Source organism: Apostichopus japonicus, chromosome 12 (assembly GCF_037975245.1).
Source record: "Apostichopus japonicus isolate 1M-3 chromosome 12, ASM3797524v1, whole genome shotgun sequence".
Taxonomy (NCBI): domain Eukaryota; kingdom Metazoa; phylum Echinodermata; class Holothuroidea; order Aspidochirotida; family Stichopodidae; genus Apostichopus; species Apostichopus japonicus.
The window spans coordinates 6,813,701-6,836,874 of NC_092572.1; the positions used below are offsets into that span (position 1 = coordinate 6,813,701).

Sequence of the window (23,174 nt, forward strand, 5' to 3'; positions counted from 1 at the left end):
CAAATACACTATGGCAGATCATAGCAGGTCTACAAACCCTGTGTCAGTGATGTACATTAATTTACATAGAGCCGACACCACACTGCCCAAACTTTGTTGTCAAGACTCATGAATTGTTAAACCGAACCACTGTGCAATGAACCACTGATTAGTGCAAACCACACCACACTGCCCAAACTTTGTCGTCAAGACTCAAGTATTGTTAAACCTAACCACTGTGCAATGAATGACTGATCAGTGCACACCACACCACACTGCCCAAACTTTGTTGTCAAGACTCAAGTATTGTTAAACTTAACCACTGTGCAATGAACAACTGATTAGTGCACACCACACTGCCCAAACTTTGTCGTCAAGACTCAAGTATTGTTAAACCTAACCACTGCCCAATGAATGACTGATTAGTGCACACCACACTGTCCAAACTTTGTTGTCAAGACTCATGTATTGTTAAACCTAACCACTGCACAATGAATGACTGATCAGTGCAAACAATTAATGTTTCCTTGACAATTGATACTCATTTAGGTCACATGCATAAGCTATATTGTCCATCATTGGTTACATTTGTTGAAACTGGGCAGAATTGTGTCATGAACCTCAACACATTGCGGACAGCCAGACAGGCTAATGTTACGTACATGTTGAGTTTCCTGACTGAAGCCCACTCGAGTCATAACTGACAAAATCTTCGACAGAAATACATACTGCCTGAAGATTCGGGATGTTCCACTTTTACAATAGGTGAGTTGAGTAGGTTTGCATTAAGTCGACCAGTGTGTGGCCAGTTTTAGTTAACCAACCAGGTACAGAATGATCTTGTCAAGCCTTGTTAAATCCTTGTGTTGGTGCAAAAGTTAGATGTGACACATTAAGTACAGATATGTTGTCATTTTTATCAATGTGATTATACTGTTAGATTAACATATTGCAACAAACAATTTTACATACCTCACTTAAAGTCAGGGCTTTTTTCTTGGCCTTATCGTAATAGACTTGGACATCTTTTTCCGTTTTCAATTTTCTCTTGATGAACCTCAACAGATGCTTCTGGCTCATCCCACAGGCAATATGAACATGAGTGTCAACCTATACATGAAAACACAAAATAAACAACAACATTTAAAAATAAAAATTATCTATTTACTACGTTTAGGGTTCTATCTTTTATCGTTTAGTATTGGGTGTTTATTACTATCTGTTTTAGGCTTTTACTATAATTGTCTTACTGTACTATAGTTTCTCATACTTATTTATATTTAAACATTGACTATGATTTAATCTATTTTACTATTTACATACTTATGAAATTGTTTTGGACTATATGCGTTTTAGTTTTTAGTATCGTTTAGTACAGGTGTGGTTTTTATATTGTTGCATTTGGCTTTTACATTTTTTTTTTGCCTTATTGGTTCTATTTATTTAATATTTTGGTTTTTGTTACTATTTGTTTTTAGGTTTTATATTTGTAAAGCACTTTGAGCAGCTTTGCTGATTATGCACTATATAAATTTAACTTATTATTATTATTATAATCAGTGATAAACATCACTCATTTTAAATTTAACTCTGTGATAGTGCATATTATGATATGAATATTCAGTTTATCAATTTGCATGCCCTTTGAAGTTGTCTCATACCACTGTTACATTGACTAGAACGTTTCCTGTTTGTTCATTTCTTCAAATTGGTCTTGAACTGCAGCTGTCAAATCCCCCAACATTTAATCCTACTCAATATCTACATTTCTTTGCCAACTCCTCAACCTTAGGTAATTTACTTATACCTTGGAAATTACTTATTGCGGAATATAAAGTGTGTATGGGACAGATAAAGTTGGAGAATAAAGCTGCACTAATACGCATGGTACTCCCCCCCACCCCCACCCTAAGGTGAATTGGCAAAAAGCAACCAGGATTGACCTTCCCCTACATCCCAACCTCCCACCGATCTCCCTACCCAGCTTATTCTAATATGGTTACTTCCCAATGTTCTAAAACTGACCACAGCTTAGTAATCATAACAGCATGAGCCCTTACATTCATCATGTAAAGCAGGGGTGAGCAACCTTCGGCCCGCGGGCCACATGCGGCCCGCCAGTGATTTTTTTGGCGGCCCATGAGATGTCTCAGGAAAAAGAAAAAAAAATTGAGCTATTTTACATCATCACAAGAAACAAGCTAGCTGCTTAGAATTTATCTGCACTAATGATGCTGTCAGGTAGATCTTTAACATTAATTATCAACTGTACTGTATTGACATTATGTTTTTGTGACTGTACAGATTAGCACTACACACACACTATTGCTTGAAAGTCCTCGGAATCAAAGGTTAGAAATCAACAGCAGGTCGTTTGTTAGGTGCGGCCCTGTCAATCTTTCACTCCTAAAATCTGGCCCATTCATTCAAAAAGGTTGCCCACCCCTGATGTAAAGTAATCATATTAGTAAACATCCATAACGTCCACAGCTTTTGGACTTGCCTCTTTTCCTTCAACCATTCCTTTCTTCTCTTGATATATTTACCACAACATGGATGGTTTTTGGACATTGGACATTAGGACATTGAAGTAGATTTTTCAAGGTTCAGCTCATTGGTGAAATCTCTCGATGATTTGACTCTATAAAAGGGTCATGCTGTATTCCCAAATGCTAAAGATGCCACAAACAAACAGAGCTTTCAGTTAGAATTGTATTGGGCACACTATTAACAAATGAAATCATGGTAGTGGTTCATGATTAATTGGATATACGTCAAATGGTTTAAGTTCATAGGGGAATAATGCTCTACTTCATCTTACCTCCCTTAGAATCCTCACGGTACAACCTACCTTTCTGACATTGTAGAAGTCTCGATGCGGGACGGATTTCTGGCTTTCCAGTTCTTGCACTTCGTTCAACATTTTGTGTAGCGTAAACCTGGACTGGAGGCAAGTCAATCGACGACTTGTAAAAGATTTACTGTAGATGTAGGAAAAACACAGGGAAATGAAAGGAAATATTATCTGTGTTACTTCAGCTGTGATAGCTCAACCTTCCTTCATGCACATCCAAAATACTTGTGCCCCCTTCCCTGGGACAACCTCCCCACACCCCCCTCCCCTGCACCCTCCACCCCCATGCCATTCATCTCCTGCAGAGAATTCTCACTAGTTTCAGAATGGCAAAAGAGATTCCATCAAAATAAAATTGTCATAATATTCACTTGAGCCACAGAGACCAAGAAGAAATGTTGGCGGCTAGAGATTCTCACAATATTTCTTCCCAAGCTTCACAAGTCATTAAGTGAGGTTTATGCCAACCACACTATTATTTTCTATTCAATGCATCCATCCAGTTGTCTTGTTGTGGGGTTTTTATACTTGTTTCCCCTGTTTGCATATGACCAAAACACCAAGCACAACTTTTCTCATATTTTCATCAATAGCTAGCTCATCACATGAAATTGGCAGATTATTGTAAAAACCAAAACTGTTATTTGCTTAGAGTTTCAAAAAACTTAGCATTCAATATTCTTGAGTGGCCCGTATAATCTACAATGAGTAAACCCCGTAACATACAGAATAACTTTACCATATTGAGATTCCATACAACCTAGCATATAGTACAAGGGCATGTTACATAGTATTTAGATCAGTGAGATCCACAACAGAATTGTGCAGCAGTGAATCTAAGTTTGAGTCTGCTCTACTGCTCAAGCCTAGGTTTCCCAATATTTGATCTCTCATGACCACTGCTCAATGAAGCATTTAGTGAAAGTACAAATGGCAATTAATATCCTGTTGGATAATAATTAAGTGACCAGTTTTTAGTCTTTCCTTCTTTTTTGTGAATAAGAATGTTATCTACCATGTAATGCTAGATGCTGATAAAATTCAAGAAGATATATAAAAAACGTTGATAATAACTCTGTAATTACATGTAATCTTGTAACCAGATGGACGACACCTCATAACACTTACATAAATTCATTTGTAACCATGGAATGAATAAGTTTGTGATCAGCTAAGAAAGTTTCCCTGTCTAGATACGGGAGATCCATCCACTGTCCTTTATCAACATTCTCTTCGCTGTCATAGACTTTGATGAGCCCGCCCTCCATCTTGAAAATACAGTCGACAGGCTCTTGCCACTCGCATTCAAAGGGATTCTCTCGGTTGCTAGGGGCATGGATGGGATGGCCTACCAATGCAATAGGACAATAAATGCTATTTCCTTTGTCCTTACAATTATTTGTGAGTGACAAAGAAAAGCTTGTACTCTTCTCACTTGGGCAGTTGTGAAAGATATTGTAATCTTTTTAATGGGGGTGGGAGGGTGGGGGGGGAGTGTACAATACAAACTTTAACGTTTGGAAAAATCTACATTCCATTTCCTCAAGTCTGCTTCATATCAAAAACCGGATTATAGCAATTTGGTTGAATGGCAGCATTAACAATCATACACTTTAGTAATAAGCAACATGAACATATTTTTAAGCAATTGTTTCTACGATAAAACCAAAATTGAAATTCACTATAAGATGATCATCATCACAATAAGTACAGACTTGAGGTACACATTACCTATAATGTGGTGGGCCAGCACTACAAATGGAAATTTCAAAACCACTAAATAGTGGTCTGATTTTCTGTTTCATCTTCTCCCCTCCTCCCCCCTTCCCCCATGTTTACCTCCCTTCCACCAACCAATCAGAACTACTGTATGTCAGGGTACTTGCCTTGTTGATACTTCTGGTGTTTCACAATAGCTATCAAAATGGTTAGAAATTGCTTTTCTTATAAAACTGACAATTCTGAACAATTAATGTAACAAATCATTGCATATGTTCTAAAGATATGGTCTAATTTTGAGAAGATTTTCCAAGATTTTTTTTTTTTCTATAAAACAAAATGCCCTATCATGTTAATTTTAAAACTAGATAACATGCCTCCAAACTTACTGCTAACTTCGTCTGTGGTCTTCAACATGATTGGGTCAGTCGGTTCTGGGGACTTGTCGTCAACTTGACACAAGTACTTGGCCGTCGTAGGTGGAAATGAGTGCATCGCCAGCTTACAGTATTTCTCTCGAAGCAAGAGGGCTTGAACCAAGGATGATGAGACATCCTGCAGGCACCGCTGAGGAATCTGTTGTCATAAAATCAAAGATCTTGCTAATGTTTAATCACGTGTATAAAATGATTGTACATTGGTATCGTACGAACTTGCACTATGAAGGTATTACTGTATATGAAAGCACCACTCTTGGGATGAATTATTCCTGTTAGATGACCAAGAAAAGTAATTGTCGGTGAATATTTTGAATAATTAATACATTATGTTTTATAACAGTCAATTACCAAGATGCAAATATGATGGTCGGTCAATGAGGAGGGGTGCAGCCGTTGGACCATATGTAAAGGGACTACTTTGCAAGTCCTCTGCAATACTTCCAGGTAAAACCCATATCCAGGGTTTCACATCAAGCAGAGACCAATATATCATTCCATTAACTTGGATGGAACAAATATTCAACAAATGTTCATAACCATATATCAGCAAAGTTGCATCAAATATTGCATATTCTCTATGAGTAACAGAAGTTACTTCATGAATACTTGTGCTGTAAGACTGCCAGGACAGCTCCAGACAAATTTGGGAAGTTGGGGAGGGGCAAATCAACATAGGAGCAACATTTGGAGGGGCACATGATATGGGGTACTGTGAGCTGGCACCATAGGCCACATCAATGTTTGATCAATGGGGGTCAACCGTCAAAGGGCTCCAACTGAAGCTTTGTGGTTTTCAACATTTCAAGGACTTCTACCAGCAGAGTCTGTAGGTAGAGCTAAGTAAATTATATAGTCAGTAAAATTCAATTGATGTTTTGGGGATGGCAAATTTCATGGGAGGGGACACCGGGGGAACCAAACATTTAGGCAAATGTGCCATTCCCCCCTGGCAACGCCACTGTAAAACTGAAGCAATCAGTAGTCCCATGCAGATAATGGTAAAGACTGATGTTCTCTTATTTGGAAACTTTTCAACCTACCCCACTGATGCCTTCACCACTAATGGATACTCTCTGGAAATCCAGCTCAGACATTTTCAGTCTCTACCCAATCGTCTTCGTTTGTACAATCAGAGATTGACATCAAGTGACATTTCACTGGTGGCCTTCAGTAATCTTGCTGTTGTGCACATGTATGCATGCAAACTGAGGGGAGAATAAATGATTCTTTAGATTGCAGAGAAATGTAAAAATTGGCAATATGAGCATGAATCCTGATAGTTATCCATCTAATTCTCAGCTTTGATGTATCAGGATCTGTGAAATAGTTCTGGCTGATAAATTTGATCTAACACATAGGCATACATGTAGGATGTGAACGCTGGATATTGCATTAGTATAATACCATCACTGCTATAACAGTTTACCCGCCTCAGGCTATTTTATAGGCTCTCTTGCGAGAAATTTGAGCTGTGCAAGTAACTTTTCCACGCTAATTTCCTTTGCTACTACAACTAGGCTTGGCGAATTGATTACATAACACACAGGCAAACAATCCAGTAGTAATAACCTTGAAAGGTGAAGAAGTGGGTAGTGGCCAAAAAAGGAGCGTCAGTCTTACTAAATAACGGATTTTCAAAATATTTTGGAACATGAATGGTGCAAACACACCACACTGCTATGACCATCTTCACATTGATTATCTTTTCTGCTATCCAACAACTAGATAAGTATTCACAATGATTTGCAGCCAGGACTATATGTCTGTTTACAATATTTGCTTTAGCACTAAAATAATAATGTTAGACCAGTACAATAGTATGGGCTTAAAAGCAAGATTAAGACAAACTATGCACGGTTAACCTATACCGTAGGCCAAATATTTACAGTGTCAGTAGGCTTAACTCAAAGTAAGGTTTGAACCTACAAAGTGGCTATTCTTACGGCTAGTCGTAACAATAATTCCCTTTTGCGCATGCGCAGTTGCTATTTTTACGACTAGGCCTAGGCGTGCTATTTCTACGACGAGGAGTACAAAAATAATTTCCAGTTAGGGTTAGGTTTATGGTTAGGGATGGATTGAGGGTTAGAGCTAGTGTTAGGGTTACCCCTACTACATGAGCAGTTGCTTTATTTACTTTGAATTCGCCTAGGCCTATGTCGTAAGAATAGTTTATAAATACTTGTTACGACTAGTCGTAAGAATAGCCACGGCCTTGAACCTAGGCCTAGCCAGGCTAGTTGTAATATTTTTATTTCTTAATAAGGCACTGAAATATGCAGCATAGGGTAATCACAGGCTTAGGCCTTATTGCAGTAACCTAGGCCAACATTGTCAATTAATAACTGCTGTGCACATCAGGCAATCGTGCGCGGGTTATACCCAATCAAATTTACTTTGATATAGTTTATCTACTTCTGTACACATGACCTACAGTAGCCTAGTGATACTGTAGGCCATCTGTAGCAAATCATCTTTCAATGCTTGATTCACACGATGCGCTCGGCCTTGGAACGGTATTACAATGCAAGATGAATGCGTAACACACAATAGACCGTCCTCCGAGGAAAAGGAGTGTTCTAATCGGAAAAAAATCGGTTATTTACCGTTAACTTTCTTGAAAACATACACTTCTCTAACGCGATCCTGTTTACACAATCGCATCGGCCAATCTTCTGAGACCAGAGTCAAGTTTGCCGCACAATCGATCAGCCGCTCATTCGTTTTGTAAAGTAATTAGACCAAATTGAAGTTAGCATACACGTTCAGCACCAACGGTGCTTAACGTGTATGCTAGCTTTATTTTCGACAGCTGCGAGTTTACGGTGCTGTTTAATGAACATAATTGTCTGCACGAGTACACGGTTAGGATATGTTTGTACTGTTGAATTACAATTTGAGAAAGTGTTAATCGTTTCATTTTATGACTTCAAAGGTTGCCTTTGTCACCTGCAAAAGACTAATATGCGATAAATCCTATTACCAACTAAACGTGATTAGACACTCACGTAAGGAAGCTTAAAAGTGCCTTCAATATAAGAAGGACTTTGCCCCATAAGTTGACATTTTTTTCAGTAAGATGTTTCGATAACAAGATAATATCTTATCAAAAATCAGAAAAATGTTGGATTACTCAGTTGCTTTAACTGAGCAATTGAAAAAAAAATGCAAAATGTTTAATTTACAACTTTTCCAATCTCGTCAACAAGTTCACCATTTTCTGCAAAATGTTCAATTGTTCACTTCATTCCATCTGAGCAATTGAACAATTTTATGCAACTTGACAACTTGGCTCTCATCTTTCACATGAGGCCTGAGGGTATAGGAGGAGGTAAGTCCTACACCAAATATTAATTCGAAGGATAAGCTATGAGGCAAAGTGAAGATATAAACTGAGCCGCACATTCGTTGTATGTGCAAAACTATGTCAATCTTAATTTAGTGGTACTTTACTTGTGAGTAAGGAGGTCTTTGATGACTTAATATTTCCTTCTGTGGGTACGGGTTCACTCCGATCGTAATTTGAGGGTATAGAGGAAGGGTAGTGCTGCAACATATATTAATTCGAAGGATATTCTAAGAAGCAAAATGCAGATATAAACTCAGCCGCACATTCGATTTCTGTGGAAAAAAAATATGTAGATTATGAATTTTTAGTGGTTCTTTACTTGTGAGGAATGGGGTATTTTATTACGTCATATTACCTCTGTGGGAACGGGACCACTTCAATCATTACATGAGGATATTAAGTAATAGTAGTGCTAAACAATATATTAATTCGAAGGATATTCTATGAGGCAAAATGCAGATATAAACTCAACCGCACATATATGTAGCCGAACATTTGATGTATGTGAGAAACTATGTAGATTTGGGGTTTTGTGGTACTTTACTTGTGAGGAAGAGGGTTTAGGCCATATATATATATATATATATATATATATATATATATATATATATATATGTATATATATATATATATATATATATATATATATATTTGATTCAAATTGATATTGATTCAAAGCACCAGGGGTGCAATATGTACAATCATAACACTTTGGCTATACGCCCTAAATAACAGTTATAGTAAGCCAATTAGTAAGCCAATTTATACGCATTCACACACCAGTAGAATCACTGTGGTCGAGTGATGGTACGGACTTCGGTTTGTGACACAAGATCCGCGGCTTCCATTCCTACCTTCGCTTTTTTCGAATTTGTCTGGTGTGTTGTTTTATATTTATTTTCTATATATCTATTATTATACTTGCTACATATTCATGATATATATATATATATATATATATATATATATATATATATTTATATATATATATTCATGATATATATATATGTATATATCTATCATTATACTTGCTACATATTCATGATATATATATATATACATATATATATATATTTATATATATATATATATATTCATGATATATATATATATATGTATATATATATATATATTTATATATATATATTTAATATATATATATATATATAATTAAGTAGGATTTTGATTAACCATTTATAGTAGTGTTGCTTGCACCAGATACAAAGTACCCGACAATTCAATGAACCAAAAGTATATCAAAGTCTGAATTAATTAGGTATTATTTGTCAGAACGTTAGTTTGAAACTGCACAAAAGATTTTCAAGGTCGATTGGTTAATCGTTATTTCAATGGAAGTAGCGAAGCACATACGGAGTGGGGGCGAGCAGTCAGAAGAACAGAATGGGTGTACAAAGCCATCTTTCTTTTATATTTTATGATTGTTTGTTTTTTTAAAGAAAATCACAATTGAAAGAAGAATCAAGTTATCTGATAAGTCACCGGTTTTTTATTCATATATAATAGGTGTAATGGAGATCTAATCATACGCTATTGTTCATCAAATTGAAAAGGTTTGGCAAAGTAATTGTTTATTTGATCAAACGGATTGAAACTTCGTCTGGCGAGAAAAAGTGAACCAACATAATAGTTAGCACTGCAACAGTGATAGAAATACGAAAACTATCAAATAAAGACAATTATATCACATGCATGATGGTTAATTTGTCCTGATCACGTCATCCTAACTTCATAAAAACAAGAGTTTGATTCAGTAGTGATATGAAAAGAAAATAGACATGTTTCAGAACGCGTCTTCAAGGAATATTTGACTAATAATGCAATATCTCAAGAGTGTGCCATGCTCTAATGACTTCCCAGACAGTGGTATCTCCCAACTATGATAAACGATATGTCCTGAGGTAGCATATACGCCCATTAAATGTCTCATTATAACTTACACACTAAATCACAAAAGTAATGCCGTTTCTCAATCTAGATAGAAGTCGGCAATAACTAAACGCTACCCATCACTGGTTATAGCTGGCAAGTTGGCCATTCCTGCCACTATAATATTTTTGTATCATGACCATGCAGATATTTTGCTATGAAAGCTAAAAGTTTTCGTCACTTGTTAACAAACCTCTGTGTACTCAGTAGTAAACAACTTTCGTTCACTGCTCGTGGGATATGGCTAAAGTGGTCTAAAAATGCCTCAATTTTAGCGCGCATTCGCACTAGAATAATGAGTAGCAGAGCTGATTTCTCAGTTTAGGTATGAAAGATAGTTGGTAACAAACGAACTATGATTTGTCGTAGCTGCTTGGTGTGGTTTTTCATCGTGAGTGTGCAATATATAAAAGATAATACACGTTAAAAAGCAGCTTTTTGCGTTTTGTCACCGATTTCCACTTTTTTGACATGTCCATCGTGTTTTTATTTGTATTCATCACAGAACAGCAAACTAAGATATCAGCCAAGCTGATTCCCTGTTAAGAGCGTTAATTGACAAGACGTTAAGGACTTCTGCAGATAATAAGTAGAGTGTCTTCCGACAATTTCCTCACTTACAATTAATCGCATACAATTCCCCAAATCCAATAGTTTGAATTCAACCAATCAGTGAATAGCTTACATGTTTATTTATTAGCCGTTGCTTAAAAATAGATCATTAGAAAATCCGTCCTTTCGTAAGACCAGAGAGTTGCTTCCAAACAACTTTCTGGTAAGACTGCCCTTAATTTTTCGTCACTGCCCACTACTATGGAACGCGAAAAGGGCAACCATGTTTCGCTGTCTAAACTAAAGTTGTTGCTGCTGTTTTATCATGTTGTTGCTCAAACTTACGTTGCTGTCTAAACTTACGTTGTTGTCTAAACTTACGTTGTTGTCAAAACTTTCATTGCTGCCTAAACTTACGTTGTTGTCTTAACCTACGTTGCCGTCTAAAGTTGGTTCCGTTGTCTAAACTAACGTTATTGCCCAATCACGTGATATAAAAAAATATGGGCATTTCGCGCGAAATTCGACTTGCGCTGTATATACACGTCGTTAATTTACTTACCAATTACGAAATAGTCAGTAAGATTGACACATATCCCGACCCAAATTACAAGCCAGTCAACGCTCTCTACCATGCTACATACATGAGCTGACCCCGCCCACTTTGCTCCTCTAGTAACTTCCCGTATATGCAAAAAACAAAGGCAGCCTTGTCCACGGGACTGTTTTCCTAAACCCAGGCAGCAAGAACCAACCCCCTGCGTATAGTAATCATATGAAGCCCACGTGGTAAAGCAATTGTTGAACAGCGCCGATGGCAACAACGTAAGTTTAGACAACGGAATCAGTTTGCCCTTTTCGCGCGTGGACGCGCGAAAAGGGCAAACTGATTCCGTTGTCTGATCTAAGTTTGTTGTTGTCTAAACTAAAGTTGTTGCTGCTGTTTTACCATGCTGTTGCTCAAACTCACGTCGATGTCTAAAATTCCGTTGTCTAAACTTACGTCGTTGTCTAAACTTACGTTAAACTTAGCAACGAAATAAGTTTTCCCTTTTCGCGTTCTATACACTACTTCACTTGTCAAGGTTATTGGTCTGCAAAAACGTTAGCCTGTGCGTTACGTAATCAATTCGCCAAGCCTAGCAATTCAGCGTGGAAAAGTCACTTTTACAGGTCAAATTTCCCGCGATCTACAGCAAGAACTTATTGAAATGTCGTTCATAGAAACTAAATATTCATATTATGGGCGGGATTTATTGCGATCCTAACGAAAAATATTTTCGAGACTGTTATTCCACCATTTGAAGTTAGATTTGAATAGATACCGTAAGCTAGGTATGTATGTCGTTATGGCATCGTGGAGTCAATGAGGTTGAGAAAATTATAAGGAAAGGACGCAAAAACCTACTTTAATATGTAATTTACGAGAGATCATATTTAAAAAGTCAAACTATAATCCATAATTAAAGTGTTGTAAAATCTACCTTTTTAAGTTCTTTATCAATTAACTTGAAAACTTGACATTTCATGGTTATCTTCACTGAGTTATAAATACCCAACAAAATGTGAGTATGGAGGAGAGGTGGGGTGGGAGGGGGGGGGGCGGTGGGGTGAATGCTGTGAGACACATAATTGGTTTATTATTCATCTACTTTTCTATCTCCATACAAAGTTTTTTTTATGGCATATGTGTAAAATTTGTTTTTAGGTTACGCGATACGTAAGCGATCGAAAGATGATTGTATAATGTTAATCGACCTTAGTATAAATTACAATTGAAGTGAAATTTGTACCGATGTTGTCCTACTATAATTCCCATAAATAAAACCTCATCTTTCTATAATGCTCAAATGATCAGTGTCGTGAGAGAATCTACTAGAAAAGAAAGAAAAACAGTGGTTTTTATAGAAAATAACTTAAAAAAGGTATTCTCTTGAGTACAATACGGCTTCCTTGTAGTGTCATTACTAGTGTGCGGTCAACGATTACAGTATTATCCTACTTCTTTCTTTCGACAAGATCGCGCATGCTCGATTAAGTTCTGATTATGTTAGTTCAAACTAAGGGTAAGAACCTTTATGATATGGTAATTGATCAATCAAAAATAACGGAAAACGACAAATGGGTATACAGGTGGTATTAGTAATCCCTCTATAGATATGGATTTATCGCGATTAGGTATCCAAATTTGTTTTAATGTTGCCTCACTCTAGTGCATTCTTTCCTTTTCAAAGAACGTTGCTTGAACTATGAAATAAAGACCTTTATGAAACCCTGGGCTACACTATAATTTGCATACGATCTTCTAAGAAACGTTAAACATCAAACATGGAGACTTTTTCTATGAACTTAAAATGCAACCATGTTGCACGTATGTGATCCTTAATCCGTTCCAATTACATTGCTGTTATTAACTTTACCAATTACGGACGTTAATAAGTGAAAAAGGGGAAGAAAAGTCAGCCTTTTAGGAAAACTATTTCAGAAAATCCTGATACATCTGGCGACCCATGTGACGTCATTGTTGGTATACCACAATCACAACAATGCTTTGTCCACAAGTTAGTGTGTAAAGTTGTATACTCGAACACGAAGGAGCTGCAAAAAAAGTTCAACGATATGACTCTTTTTTCCCCCGAAATCCAACAATTCTGTGCAGTTGGAGGTTGTAGTAATATCTCAGCCAACAAAAACATCAGCTTTTTCAGCTTTCCGAGTGGAAGAACCAACGTAAAACCAACGTAAGTCGTCGTAGACTTTGGATTAATTTTTTGAGTTGCTCGCAGAAACATTGTACAGCACCTGGAGTGTCTCATGCAGAACACGTGAGAGTAAGGCTCAGTACATTTCAACGAGAGCGATTGGGACCCTCAACATTTTGCAACACACTTCTTAGTAACCCTTGGTTTCCATACATGTAACATTTTATCACGCAATTGACCGTTTTATTTACTGTTGGAGATGACCGTATATAGTATGTGTATACACCGTGCCTAGGGTAACACTATTAATCCAATGAGTTATAACTCCCGCCCGTGTTGGCTCACAGCAAGGTGAAGTAGTACTGTTAAGATTTCATTGCCTTTTTCCATTTGTTGTATTCCAGCATCGTGAGTTCGTGACACGTTTTATTTTGTCCATTATGATTGTTCCGTTGTAGCAGTACAAACTGTCGAATGTCTCCCCTGATTCAGTATATTCTATCCTAGTCCCCCTGGTAGACGCGCTCGCCAATCAAAATGCTACTACTACAACAACAAAAAGTCTGGTTAAACAGGACATCAGTACAGAAACGAACAAAAAAATAAATCTGAACATCAGTAAGTCAAATTAGGGTTTTTAATTACGGCTCTACATAATGTACACCCGTTCGCTACGCAGAAGCATTCATGTATGCATACATGCGACAATATAGAAATATAATTAATGGACTATAGCCTAGCCTTCTCCTTGGGGAAAGTGGTACTAATACTGTATGTAACAAATTCAGGTTCATTGTGGTTGGTGAGATATTGAAGGCCTGATAGTACCTTTTAGGTGTGCCATGTTCTCCACAGGCCAAACCTCACTTTTATAGCACTCGCTTTCATTTATATAACAGGGCACCCTTAGAGGACTTTCGCAAGGAAGCGTGTCAGATGGGCAGTAAAAGTGTTGTCTTCATACTGAGTTCTCGATTGTATCTGAGGAAATGACCTAATGGTCTGTGTGTATAGGCTATAACGTCAGGTAACTTAAAGTAATAAACCACGGTCGTATCTCAAAAAGGAAGCGTGTTATAAAACTGTATAAAACCTGGACTGCTAGCAGTGTTTTCGTTACGTTGAATAATATATCACAACCTATGTTGTGCCTTTAGTCATCCTTGCTGTATAAATTATGAAAAATTTAAAACAGATCTTAATCTAATAGCCGACTTATCGACTACCAAAGACGTTTTTGATGGTACCATTAGTCACACTTTATTACCACTTAATATTTTAGATATAAGGACAGATGCTTCTTAGGGTTCATTTATTCTATGACTTTTTGCTGGTATGCCTATAGCAATTAGACAGCACAACAGATGAAGCAATGGATTTGGATATTTCTGGACATCCTTCTAGAATAATAACTCATACAACTTCAAATTCCAAACATATTTATAACATTTATTTGTTGACTTTATAAGCAATCTTCTCAAATCTTACTAAAAATTAATATCAACGATCACCAAAATTATAAAAATCTTGTTTTCGTTCTCTCATTACTGTTACAAATTTCACCAGTTTTAGCAATATGTAAATAGGTCAAGGCTACTCAGAATTGGCCCAAAATATGCTAGAAAGTATAGAAAAATGGTATCTCGTACTCCCAATTTTAACAAGAATTTTACTACCAACTTTATAGTATTTTTCCTCACTGAACTATTTCCTTGTCTAATTTAAAACTCATCAATGTCTCGAAATAAGTTGAAGATGCAGAACCACCAGCAAAGTACTTTTAAAACTTCTTGTAATTTTGAGAAGGCTAACACTTGGGGAGAATACAGATGACATTTAAACTCTTATTCATTACGTCAGATACGCAGCAAACACAACTTGTAGTAGTTCAACTGAAGATTCTCGCTGAGACGTTTCTTTAAGCAAACATTCTACCAAATGTAGTTACGATGTCCACATATATTTATCTATTGATCAATATCTATATAGACAACTTTGTCTCATTTTTCTGATAAGTACATTAAAATGGCAACGTTTATGAAACATTTGAAGGAGTTTTGTACCATATTCTTATTTTTAGGATGCTCAATTAAACTATTCAAACTTCAACAATGACGAAAATCAGAGGTAACATAAGTTTGCAGTTCAATTAAATCATATATGTTACAATATTAGAACAAGAATTCGTTGTAGGCACGTTATCCTCATCAAGGAACAATTCCTTTTTCCACTTCAAAATCATGCATTCATGTAATTAGCTCGATGATGATATTACAACTTCTTCAAATGTTTTCATGTTCAAATAATATTATACTCATTTACACATCTTTTGTGTTCACATCTTTAGGTTAATTGTTCATATACCTCTGCTATAATGTATCCCAGGCTCCTGTGGTGCGTTACAATAGGATCTACGCCGTGGCAACATATTATATACATATACACTTCGATGGAACGTTACTTTGTAGACATTCCTACACTTGCTTAAAATATGTCAAGCAATTCTGACAAGATTGTGATTATGGTGAAGTTAAAAAAGCCCGGACACTCCATCATGAAACCATTCCTTAACGTAAATTAAAAATTGACAAGTCAGCAATATTAGGATAGAAAAACATCTAATTAGAAAAAACCCCAGCATATCCTCCAAGTGATTGACATATCTTGTAACATTGTATCAAACATTTAAAAAAAACTAAGTGTTTACTTGGATTACTTACGGTAAAGAAAAACAGTCCCTCTAGAACCTTGGTTTTCAACCTTTTTTCGATCACGAGCCCAATTCGTCTTCCGAGCAGTCCTCGCGAGCCCATACCCTACCCTGCAAAGTTATCAACTTCATAAAATCAATTTCACAGCGTTTATTAGTGTATTCTTGACACAAGTGACCCGGGGACTCAATCAGAGCTATGTATGTTCCTCCGTGATCAGATGACAGGTACTGCCCAATTAGAGCCTATCTCAAAGATTTCTTGCAACCCTCAATGGTACAAGGCAATGGTACAAAGCAAGGCTTCCACACATCATAACCTTGGTAAATACGTAGTGTGCAGTGGTTGGTGGGAGTCACCGAATTCTCTTATACTAGTCTTATAGGGTTAGGGTTGAGTAAATTTTACCCGTTGTACAAGGTTTCATCGAAGAGGCTTCCTAAGAAACATCATCATGTGCCTTCGCCACCAGCCCCCCAAAATGCCACAATTTTTAATCATTACTGGGGCAATGCTCGCGAGCCCACAAAATCGGCTTCGCGGGCCCAAATGGGCCCGCGAGCCCAAGGTTGAAAACCACGGCTCTAGAAATTTGATTGGTATCTTAAAAACAAAAATAAAAGTTACTTATTTACCACTGTAATGCTGAGTTTTTTTCCTGTTATTACCATATCCACTTTATGACCCCGGCGGTGGGGGCGGCGGCGGGGGCGGCGGCGGGGGCGGCACAATACACTTAGGAGCGCTATCACACCACGTGAAATCGAGTGTTCCATCCGCTGTACAACCTCCCTCTACACTAAAAACGTGCGAAGATGTTCCACCGGTAGTAGCCGTGGCAAAATTAGGATCGAGCGGCAGATATAAACACCGAACATTCCGTACCAGTTTGTACCACTTGTCGGGACACCAGTTGAGACCCCACTGTAGGTATATCTCGCAGCATGGCTCGTCACTACCATCTTGGGAAAACGGACCCGATTTGATGGCAAGAAGCTTCAGACAAAGGGCAGAGTCAGAGTAATCTGAAGGGTCACCGCTACCGTCAAGACACAAGAACGCGTTCAATCGATCATGACATTCCCTTTTACAAAACTCTTCTTGACTCCAGATCTCTCGTCGCCATCTTTTCCCTGGAATCCTCAGTTGGTAGTCTTCAGGGGCCAAATCTTTGACTTCTCCAGCGATAGTACTGTCACTGAAGTCATCTGAAAATTTGTTGCTACCATCACAGCTGTAGACTAGTTTGCAGTCACATTTCCAGTTTGGGCTGGGTAAGACAAGAACATACAAATAATTAAGGATGAATTAACAACGTGCATTACATATGACGATAGTGTTAATTGGAAGCAGTCACAGCCACAACGTTTCAATTGTGTGGTATATTATGATGAATATGTGCCAACTATATACGGTTTATTGTCTAATTAGACTAAAATTAGACAAGAATTGAATTATGTGAATAGATTTATAGTATAACTACTTACCTTCTGCAACCCCTTCCTCTGGGTGCGTTTACAAATGATGATGCCTGGCAACTAACGACCACAGCAGCTATAAACAAAAGCCGAATCATATTGACAGGTTCAAGTCAGCCCGGATAAATGGTGTCCAGGCAGATCCCACCGACCTTTTATAGACCAGTTACACCATTTAGAATCAACCTTTGGGTGGAGCTTGAACAACCAGAGTCGGTTATTGGTTAGTGGATGCGGTTCGTCACGTTTTGCACGTTTTACTTTCAACGAATAGTTATGCACTTCTCTCCGTGTCGTGCACGTGCTCGGCAATTATTCAGAAATCAAGAAGTTTCAACCCAAACGCTTGACCCTTTTTCACAAATGAATTATTCCTTATATGAAGAATCCCGTTCCCCATCAGTGCACATTTTTATTTCAATTTTAGTTTAGCCCTTGAACTATTAAGAAAATTCGTCTTTCTATATATTGCACCTTCGTGACAAGTATATGCAGATATAAGTACTTGCAGATATCAAGAAGTTATGTAATAATCCAAGATCATCCAAAGTTTGACCCGCCTTCGCGAAATGTGTTGACCAGTTCCCATCAGTGCAAAGCGTATTTGTTTTGTTTTTCTTGAAATTGACCAAAATGCTGAGAATTATTGATGTATCGTTATATTCGAAGTATACGTTTCTATAATTTTTCATATATAAGACTCGGATGTTACAATTTTTATATATTTTCTCTCATAATTTCTACGTTTAAAGCGAGAAATGTTTCCAGTAATAATGGTCAAAACAAAGTAATGATGTATGTCTTCATAGGCGCTAATATTGAGTGCTATAGGTGTAGGGGTGTAATATTCGAAAATAACTCTTTCAATCTAACGTAGTGGTAAATCATCAGTGAAAATCGAGTCTGCATTCGCACATGTTTACGAGTATTACTAAACGTTGACGTTCTCATTCGTTTGGCTGTACTTTCAATCATAGCAATTAATTTTCTGACCCAAAATTATTAGCTTTGTTCCTATCTCAATAAACAAAGTAAGATAGCCACTATGACATTAGAGTACAAACTAAGTGTAACGAACTCCGCATAACACCCCCTTCCCCACATAAACACCGTGCACCCTACCGGCGGTCAGGCCCAAACATAAGAACTTTCTGATCAGAGTACGCAGGCTACGGTATCTTAATTAATGCCATTCTAATTGAATGGAGTGGGGCTGGTTGTAGTATTGTTAACTTTTCAAATCCATCTGATAAATTGTTTGAAAGGTATGATCAGATTTAATCAGCCATAAAATTCTGCTACCCACTCTATCTCAAAAAGAATCTCTAGCCCGCCTACTGCCTTTCACAAATGGCAAAATACTTTTGTTCACCAAGCCCTTCTGGCGTCGCGTTTTTGGAATCGATAAAATCGTAAACTTTGTAGTCATGCAGGCGGATAAGTGGGTGCGGGGATGCATTATTTTGCAAAATATACAACAATTTAAAGAGTTTTGAGAGAAGTTTGATGTTATCACTGCTAGTGTGTTTTTGCAAAGATTTTAACTTAACCCTGTTGCGAGTGAAAGATAAATACTCTTTCAATCTTTGATTTTCAGTGCGTAAAAGATCGCTTTGATTTAGGCAGTGTAATGGAGTAATAGCGATATTTTTCGCCCACCAATCTGCAGCTAAAAGACAAGATAAATAATTGGGAAAATGTACCAATAGCGCTAATCGAGTAGCGGTTCAAAGTAGCAGTGAGGTATAGGTAAAGGACATGCGCACACCCTAGCTACTGTAAAGTATATGCCTGGTACTAGAGCAGCGCCAATGTAACAGAAGCCACGCTATCTTCGTAGGTATTTTTGTAGATATGTTATGTTAGTTTCTTTGAGACAGTAAAGTAGACCTATCTGCTTATTTATGATTCTGCGGCATGTTTGACTTTGTTCGTAACTTAGTTTTGGGAAAAAAAGTTTACATGTCATACTGCACAGAAACATAATTTTCCAATTATGCAATCACGCAGCACCATATATCTGCCTGGGTGCCTAACCTTTGTACGTAGGAAGTATTGATGTTGTAGATCTGTGCTATTGAGATTTGAACATCAGACATAGTGACGAGTGAGTATTGCGTTTTGGCGAGTAGATTATTAGTCACGGTCGCCAAATAGTGAGTACTTTTAAAAATACTTCAGTGTCGAGGCCTGAAAACCTTGAAACATAATTTATCATAGAAGAAATCAAGGATACTTTTCATACATGGTATATGGATTGGCCATAGTGAGTACAAGAATCCAGCCAATAGGTAACAGCTATCGGTATACCACACGAGAAATAGATGACGTAATCACAGCAATTGCATGCCTATAGCCGATCGGTATACATATTTACAAATTCTCACCGAAATCAACTTCTAAGTCGTCCCAAATAACACAATCTATACATGTAATAATGCCCACTACAGCATGTTTGGGCTTGAATGAATATTATACCTATTTAGTAGTTAGAGTGAAACAGATTCAAATGCTGCATGTTCAACAATCGTGCAAATCGAAATATTTTCTACGCGAGAAAAACAAGAAAAGGGAAAAAAATTGACGGGGAATCGTACATGGGAACTCACTGACACAAACGGGAACCGTACCTATACACCAACAAGCTGCTTGTACATCAGCTAACATGGTAGCAGAGCCTGCGTAGCTTCGACACGGTATCTCCAGCCAAAAGGTAATATCTATCGGTATACCACACGAGAAATAGATGACGTAATCACAGCAATTGCCAATTGCCAACTCATTATACAAATTTACTAATTATCCCCGAAATCAGCGTCTACGTCGTCCCTTATACACGCAATGTACACTTTATAATGCCCACTCGAGCCTGTTTGGGCTTGGAAGAACATAAGTGCGACGCGACTGGGGCGTATATACACCTAACAGAGGCGCGTATCCAGGGGGCGTTGGGGCGCGCGCCCCGGGTAAGAAAAAGAGGAGACAAAAAAGAGAGAAGAAAAAAGTGAAAAAAAGAGGGGGGAAAAAGAGGAGGAAGGAGAGGAAGGAAGGAAAAAGAAGAAAGTGAGAAAAAGGAGAAAAGGAGGGAACAGCAGAAAAAGGCCAAGACACCGCGAAGAGAAAGAGGAACAGTCATAATTACAGCGCTGATCCCTATTATATACACAAGGTAGCCAGTGACGGATCGAGGATTTCGGAAGGGGCTTGCGCCTCAGCCTATCCCTTACACCGACAACTCTATTTTCGACGTTTCCATTTTCCTCTCTCACTAATGTGTATATAAATATATATATATATATATATATATATATATATATATATATATATATATATATATATATATACTACATATATCATGAAGTATGTGTTTGTATATGGACGCCTTAAACAATTGTACAATTGTGCTATGAAACCAACTGTGGCTGGTCTTGAACTCGACCGAGTCGTTGGGGAACATGACGCATTATGATATTAGACCAGGATCTATATGCGAACTGCACTAGACATATGTCCTTCGATTCAACACTGCCATCCAGAGATAAAATGTTATACACACCGTGGGGTAAAACATATGCTTATAGTGTACTTGGGTACATTAGAGTAAGGTCATCTACAATTGAAAGTGTCATTAAAGTAGATACAATACATTGTTGACCTATTTAATATAGTGTGTGTACTTTCTCACAGCAAAGAATTCCAAACCGTTTAGGTTTTTCCTCAATTTTGTTATCAATACCTTGTACTTCAACCTTCATATTAATGTCATTTCTAATCAGGCAAATGTTTCTTCACGGACCCAAAGATCCTTGTAATTGATGGGAAGGGATGCAGTAGTGTTTCCACACCGGAAGACGGTATTCACATGCTGTTTGGCACATTTTACCGCGTCAATATTGAGTACACTCGTGGAGCCAAAATCTTATTAGAATATATCCGGAGGTTTGTACAACTATTCTCATCTTTCTGAATTCCAATCTCTGCATAAGAGAACCAAATAAAGTGATTTCATTTTTTTAGTCCATTGTACATGATTTACTGCCATGATAAATAAATGAATCACTTTAAAGCAGGGTTGTCCAAACTACGGCCCGCGGGCCACAGTCCGGCCCGCCGCAGGGTTGCGTCTGGCCCGCCAGAGATGCTCTACGGTGCGAAATTTTAGTGAGCAGATTTATTGATAATAATTTGAAGCTATATAATCAATCATTCGAACCTTCTGGGTCCAAAAACTGCATACAGGTCAGTTTGTGTGACACTCTCTCAGCGGAGGGGGGGGGGGGCTGGACTTTATTCATCTGTTTTATCAGGAAGGAAAATAAATCAGTGCGCTCCGCGCGCAGTGCTCACATTTTGTTGCCTTGGGCTTGGGGCAAAAAAAATCGAAAAATCGAACGTAGGGTTCATGAGGCCCCCTCCTTCATCATAATCATTCCATGTGGCACTCCTCTGCAAAAGGTTGGACAACCCTGCTTTAAAGGATACTTTTTTGGGTCACTCTGGTTTTCATTCTAAACAGGTTTCAGACGTCTGCTTAGCACGTAATTTACCTATTAAAGGATGACGTTAACAACGACAATGATTTTGATTTTTTTTAGACTGTCACGAAAGCACTGCTAATAGTCCATGCTGCATTTCTGTAACACTATTAATTTGTGAGGTAAGACAATTAAAATAGATTCAGGAACGTCCAATAAAATAATTGGACTATGTAGTCTAATACACACAGACCCAGTTCTTCGGAACATATTTTGGTTGAGTTATTAGACGATAAGAAACAATGGATTAATTGAACGATAACATTAACCTTTAATATACGTTTGATAAAGCAGCATCCCAGAGTAATCGCATATTTAAAAAGAGGGAAAATCTTGAAAACCAGAATAGCTGTGGAATCATTAGGCTATTAACGATAAATATTCTCCCTTTTTTATGATATGTTAGAATATAACATATCAAACATAATAGTCTGCGTAATTTCATCCCTGACATTGTGCAAGGTAATATGGCTCGTATAACAGCCATAAGGCCCTTCCGATTGGCAGGAATGACGTCAAAGACTGCCTTTTAATTGGTGAACTCTCCCACGCGTAACAATCCTGTAATAAATGCGGGTTACCTTTCTAGTTTACCAGAACATATGTTTTTTTTTTTTTTTTTTTAAGCCATTTTTATTGGTTTGCTGATAACCAGCAACTGCACGCGCACACCCACGCATTCCCTACTTAATACATTATGGGGAACACCTCACACACATTAAACCATATATATATATATATATATGTATATATATATATATATATATATATATATGTATATATATATATATATATATATATATATATATATATATATATATATATATATATATATATATATATATATATATATATATATATATATATATATATAGTAAAAAAAGGAACTGTAACCAAATTATCTGGAA

At 37.4% G+C, this 23,174-nt stretch overlaps 2 protein-coding genes across 3 annotated transcripts in view; both read right to left on the bottom strand.

The window, feature by feature from the left end:
- Positions 1-7,742, bottom strand: part of LOC139976869 (AMP deaminase 2-like) — a 107,399-nt gene extending 99,657 nt beyond the window's left edge. Inside the window, exons 1-6 of one of the 2 annotated variants that reach the window (XM_071985732.1) lie at positions 7,599-7,741; positions 6,033-6,197; positions 4,942-5,128; positions 3,962-4,181; positions 2,831-2,960; positions 952-1,089 (exon numbers count right to left, since the gene is read on the bottom strand). In XM_071985732.1, coding sequence (XP_071841833.1) covers positions 952-1,089; positions 2,831-2,960; positions 3,962-4,181; positions 4,942-5,128; positions 6,033-6,086 — 729 coding nt within the window. In that variant the 5' untranslated portion in view covers positions 6,087-6,197; positions 7,599-7,741. Of the gene's footprint in view, positions 1-951; positions 1,090-2,830; positions 2,961-3,961; positions 4,182-4,941; positions 5,129-6,032; positions 6,198-7,598 lie in introns of both variants that reach the window. The other variant, XM_071985731.1, reaches the window with a different exon arrangement.
- An 8,024-nt stretch (positions 7,743-15,766) lies between these two features.
- Positions 15,767-17,985, bottom strand: LOC139977131 (uncharacterized). Its single transcript, XM_071986229.1, has 2 exons — positions 17,741-17,985; positions 15,767-17,523 (listed from the first exon to the last, which is right to left on the bottom strand). Exons 1-2 carry the CDS (start codon positions 17,827-17,829, stop codon positions 16,932-16,934), a joined length of 681 nt encoding a protein of 226 aa, XP_071842330.1. The 5' UTR covers positions 17,830-17,985; the 3' UTR covers positions 15,767-16,931.
- Positions 17,986-23,174: the final 5,189 nt, after the last annotated feature.